Below are 5834 nucleotides of genomic sequence, written 5' to 3'. Positions count from 1 at the left end.
AAAAACAAGTACAAGTATAACTATTGCACCAACTGATCTCAAATCTCTATCTGGAACTTGCCTAAAGGAAGTCGAGGACTTTAAGTATCTCGGGTCTTACATTATGAACTCAGAAAAGGACTTAAGCATTAGGAAAGCCATGGCCTGGAATGCTTGTAACAAACTGGATAAGATCTGGCGCTCCAGCATAAACAACAAACTTAAGGTACAAGTCTTCCGCGCAGTAATAGAGCCCATTCTCCTGTATGGTGCTGAAACTTGGACCTTAACAACTCGCCTGGAGAGGAAACTTGATGGTACGTACACACTACTCCTGCGCAAAGCACAGAACATTTGTTGGAAGCAGCACCCATCTATAAGGGACATTTATGGAGATCTTCCGAGGGTCTCTCACAGACTCAGACAGAGACGGACACAGTTTGCTGGACACTGCCTTCGGGCTAGTGAAGAGGTAGTTTCCTCACTCCTCTTGTGGAGGCCTCGAGGAAAAACTCACTCCCGGAAGCTTACCTTCCCGAGACTGCTTTCCAGGGATACCGGGCTAGCGGAGGAGGACCTGGCAGCGGTCATGTCAGACAGGCAGACGTGGGCTGAAGTAGTGCATGGACTTACCCCGTCCCCTCCGGGGGTTGACTAGGCAAGGCAAGGCAAGGCAAATGATTACAAAATTAACAGTATTACTGAGTATTTTGTTCGACTGCCTCATCTCTAAGCAAATCTCGAATGCCATCTTCCATCTTTCACCAAAGCAAATAAGTATTCAGAGAGAGAGAGTTTCGAGACTAACTGAATCACCACTAACAAATTTGTGATTACATAGACTATTTGATCTACCAACCTGATGAAACTATTTTGGGGTTAAAATATTTTTGTTTAAGGTATTGAGGTTGGCTAGATTGGCATTTTGCCCTTCCATTGTTTTCTCATTAATCAATCAATTAAGAAAGAATGGAGCCGTAACGAATATTGATAAATGGGCATGAAATAATTCTAAATCTGATTTTTTTGGCCATATTGATGACGTCATCAAGTTTTCTTGCTCCTAATGTAATTTTTTCTATGACAGAATACAGTACTTTGATACATATCACTGCAAGAAAAGTAAGTTTTTCATGTGCATAATGATAAAAGCTACAAACTCACGGTTGCGCAAATTGATATCTAATAACGTTCTGTAATTATTGGAAAATGATTTTTTTTAATTAGATGAAAACAAATATTTTCTTATTACTACAAATCATTATTCATGCTTCTCACCAGTTCAACCTTCGTGCCAAAGCTTTGGTTGAAGTAGAGTGGAAGCAAGTTTGGGTCCCAAGTGTAAAACAATACGTGTAACAGAAATAAGGCCCATACAGCCCCCGACGTCAAGATACGGCAAAATGGAACACTTTTCTGTAGAGAATAAAACAAAAATGCCTCATAATTCAATAGTCATTCGATAGTCTAAAAACGTTTCCACGTTATTTTGTGTAGGAACTACAATAAAACCTCCCCAAGACGAACACCTGGGGGACCGGACAAAAGCGGTCGATTTTGGCAGGTGGTCGTTTAGAAGAGTATCGACTCACAACATTCCTGATGCATAGTATAAATGGTTTCCGTTGTGTTAAATGGCAAAAAGCAACAAAAGCACGCAAACGCAAAAAAGTAAGTAAAGACAACATGCTAAAGACAACATGCACATGAACGCAAAAATCGTAACTGATTTTACTAAACAATGAACGAAAATTGGAACACATTTGAACAGGACGTTCCTACCTGTGCCAGAAGAACTCTATCTCTATCTTTATGTGTCTGTATCTGTATCTATCTGCTTACGTCAATGGGTAAATGTTCGGGACCGAGAAAAAGCGGTCGTAATGGCCAGGTGGTCGCTGAGAAGAGGTGGTCGCTCGGGCAGGTTTGATTGTAAATTATTAAGGCTATTTGAATTTTATCTTTAGATCTTCTAACACTTTTAAATACCCGGATAACTGCAAAAAATACAAAAGGGGGATTCCTTGAAAAGGTAGTATAGGTCTGGGCTATTGACTTGTCAAATTTGATGACGCTTTTTATAAAAATTTTCTGACACAGCCAAATAATCAATATAAAATGATTACAGATTACAAAAGAGAATAACGGAAGAGGATTCACTCGTTGAAAAAGAACGTAGCTTAAGTATGAGCATCTATACATTCTAAATGAAATACAAATCAAAAACACCATTATATTCAATTATGAAGAGGGAGAAAATATGCGTGGATCCTTTACAATGTATTTAGCTATGGATCTTTTTGAAAGCAATAACTTTTTTCAAATTGCCCCTACCATGTTTGTGATCTCGTCCTTGTCCTGTTTAGCCGTTTCGTCCTTTTCACGCTTTTTCGCGACACCTGTTGCTTCAAACCCAATTGAGACGGTCGTCCATACAATCCCCAGGCAACCTGTATAGCCAAACCAAGAATAACGTTTACAGACAGATGACATCTACTATAAAAAAAAGTATAAGAGCCTAGTCATGGTCATCGTACAATCGTCGTACGGTCACCATGCAATCGTCGTACGATCATCGTACAATCGTCTCACCATCAAGAGGATGGTCTGGAATCTTACATTAAAACTTCAGCCGCATATCAAGGAAAAGGTTGTTCTAGATCATTCTCAGCGGTTTGTTGAAAATGCTACGACATGAGAGATCGACGAGAGATGCGACTACGCAGCATGAGTACTACATTAGGCAGAAGGGATACTTTAAAGGGGCATTCCACTCCACACGAAAGTCTTATTTTCCGATAGATATTAGTTTTAGGAAGTAATAAATGCATACTTCTTCACATTACACGATAAAGAATCCAGTTGCTCCGCTCTCAAAAGCATTCAGTCTTCTACTAAATTCCCATGTACCCTCTAATTGAATTAATCCTATGGTTGAATACAATGCAAAACGTTAAGGCCCCGGTCACAAGAATCGTACGATTTCTTGCGATTGAGGTTTTATGCGCGGTATAAGCGTAGTGCGTCGTAAGTCGGGGGAGAATCGGAAGCAATGGTTTAAATATATGAAGATTTGGTCACAAGGATCGTAGTGCATCGTACGGTGAGGTCATAAGAGCGTACCTGCGTCAATCGCAGGTAATCATAGTAAATCGGGGAGCCTCCTATGACGAAATTAGAGCTGAAATGGATTTTGGACATGTTCAAAGTTTCTCCATCGTCGTACGATTTTTATTGCCCCCATAGCAGACTTCATTACGGCCATTTTTTTCTACTGATTACGTTGAAGATTCATACATTTTTAGCATGTTGTGATAGTTTGAGTTTTCCCTGATATTGTCCATGTTGACGAAAATGGAACTACATCAGATGCAACTTTTAACAGTAGCAACCAGAGAAAAGCTCGCCCGTAGAAGAGCCTGCCTTCAAGGCAATGTTTTCCACGTGGCAGATTCAGTATCACCCACAGGTGATGCATGCATTTGTTTGATGGCTACATCTTCGTGGGTTTATAATTAGATCAGATCTCATCTCTCGCCGGTCTCGGGTCAGTTTACCATAACCATAACCATGGGGACAACTCGAACAGAAAGGCAGGCTTATGATTTAATCCTTATTATGATCAATGATTGTTGTCTTATGGCATTTTTCTTGATAGCATATCATCCCATAAAAAGCAAAATATGATTTGCGAAAAAAGCCTGACTCGCAGAGCCAGCAAGCAGGCCGAGATAATTATGACAGTACTTGTAATCGATTTGAACCTTTGTTTTGTAAGACTCATGTTGTTATGGTTTCTTTAGATTTCTTTTTACAGTGAAAGGTATTATGGGAAGGTATTTTCAACAGCTAGATCCACATTTGGATGGTTAAAGAAGCACAAAAACGGTCAGGTGGCTATTCAGAAGAGACACGAGTAAAAAATCGTACGACGCTGGAAAAATTTTGAACATCATCCGATGCTCTGCGATGGCTGATTTTGCTTACGATTTAGCTGCGATCCACTGCGATCATCGTGCGATATGCGGAATATGCCATCGCAATGACGTCGTACGATTCTTGTGACCGGGGCTTTAGGTAAGGTTACAAAACTAATTTCAGGATCGCAAAGAAATCTCGTTTTGTTATGTGTTCTTTGTTATCTTTTGAGTAATTTGCCTTCTCGGTGTGCTAAGTGATCCTTTTTTATTCCGAAAATATGCAAAATAAACAATAAAGTGTCTATGTTATAGGGAATGCAAGGGTAGGGTCTGAATGGGTTAAGTGAGTGTCATATTGTTTTACAAAACACACATCGCGCTGATTATGTATTCATTGACACATTATCTATTGGAAAACACCACCCTCTTCTAGTACGAGATGGTACATAATCATGTATAACAAATTATAATGCAATTCACAGCAAGTATTATATCACATACAACTGCCCCGCGTAGGTTAGCCCTTATGGAAAGTCTAGCCGTGAAAACTTTTTTTTGTTCTGCGTATATAGTTTTTCTTTTTTTTCTATTTGCTTTTGGACAGACGAGGACGATGTGGCACTGCACTCAAGTTTTTTGTAACTTATATTAACAATGCCACATACACGGTACAGACAGAAGGAAAGTCGTGTAAAGTGCCTTTCCCAAGGGCACAACGTCGGGGGCACGGTGGGAATCGAACTCAGGACCCATAGATTCCGAGCCGAAAGCTCTACCAGTTACGCCACGCCCGACGCCAGCGTATATAGTTCGGGTTGAGCTTTGGAATTCGGATTGACATTTATTTTATATCAGCAAATAACTATCGGGATACTGTTTTCTTATCACAGTATTCTTACCCAGCGCTGTGAACATGATCGCTGTTGGCAATTTTTCTCCGATCTTCTGCAACTCTGTACCATTTGGACGGTACTGGGCGATGAGCAGTAATGTGTCAATTTTATCGAGAAATGCACATTTCTTGATGGTTAAAGAAACAGCAACACAACACCAGCCAAATGGATGGTTATTATAGCGAAATATAGTATAGAAACTTAACTGATCATGAGCAAACAGTACCCGACAAAATAGGTGATGTAAACTTCCTTTTGATACGATCTTACGATCTTACAAGCTGAAATGCGTCAATGGACCTCGGCCAATAATACCAACACCCGCGGCATTATCCAGCCCCGGAACTATCCACAAACCATCAGCAAATACGTGCAAAATGACGACGAACAAGTATTATGGTAAATTTCAGAGTGTTTAACGAACAAAATATTTCGTCAGCGAAATACCCGACCGAGGGGCGGGCAGTCTGAACAACGTCTTTTGTTTCGAGATCGTGGGGTGTCGGTAGTCCTACTTTGCGGATTGAAATTTTGCCTCTGAAAATACGCGAAATAGCGTTTTAGAGGGTTTGACTTTGAGAAAGCCCCCGGACCCCCTAGTTTGGCGAGAGCCTACGGCGCTCGCGTCGGGCCTTCGACCCGATCCTCTACCCCAACAATATTAGGGACGGAAACAAATTTCAACCTGGAGACAGCACTGCCTGGGCGTAGACCCATAAAATAAACACCACTTTAAAAAAAAAAAATCTTTATTTCTAAACCGAAATCCAAATGCCAAAAAAAGAGACAACTATTCAATGTGTTTTAAGTAGTACTAAAGCTGTGTGAAGTTTCATCATAGTGCGACTGAGCAATCAAAAGTTACATTCATATGTATAGAATACTGCTTTACTACAGGCCTGGGCCAACCTGAGAGCGTAAAGCAATGTGCACGTAGACATTATCAATATGTTCAAATCAATACGGCCTAACATTTGAAATGGTAATCATGGTACTTACCAAATATGTAAATGTCACCTTCCAGGATAGCCTTTGGGTTATG

At 40.4% G+C, this 5834-nt stretch overlaps 1 protein-coding gene across 1 annotated transcript in view; it reads right to left on the bottom strand.

The window, feature by feature from the left end:
* Positions 1-5828, bottom strand: part of LOC118422437 (vesicular glutamate transporter 1-like) — an 11691-nt gene extending 5863 nt beyond the window's left edge. The window contains exons 1-3 of the mRNA XM_035830000.1: positions 5792-5828; positions 2314-2429; positions 1258-1395 (exon numbers count right to left, since the gene is read on the bottom strand). Of these exons, the coding sequence (XP_035685893.1) occupies positions 1258-1395; positions 2314-2316 (141 nt within the window). The 5' untranslated portion in view covers positions 2317-2429; positions 5792-5828. The remainder of the gene's footprint in view (positions 1-1257; positions 1396-2313; positions 2430-5791) is intronic.
* Between the last annotated feature and the right edge of the window lie 6 nt (positions 5829-5834).

Source organism: Branchiostoma floridae, chromosome 9 (assembly GCF_000003815.2).
Source record: "Branchiostoma floridae strain S238N-H82 chromosome 9, Bfl_VNyyK, whole genome shotgun sequence".
NCBI lineage: Eukaryota > Metazoa > Chordata > Leptocardii > Amphioxiformes > Branchiostomatidae > Branchiostoma > Branchiostoma floridae.
The sequence above is the reverse complement of the archived record's forward strand: the minus strand, read 5'-3'. Positions and strand labels throughout refer to the sequence as shown.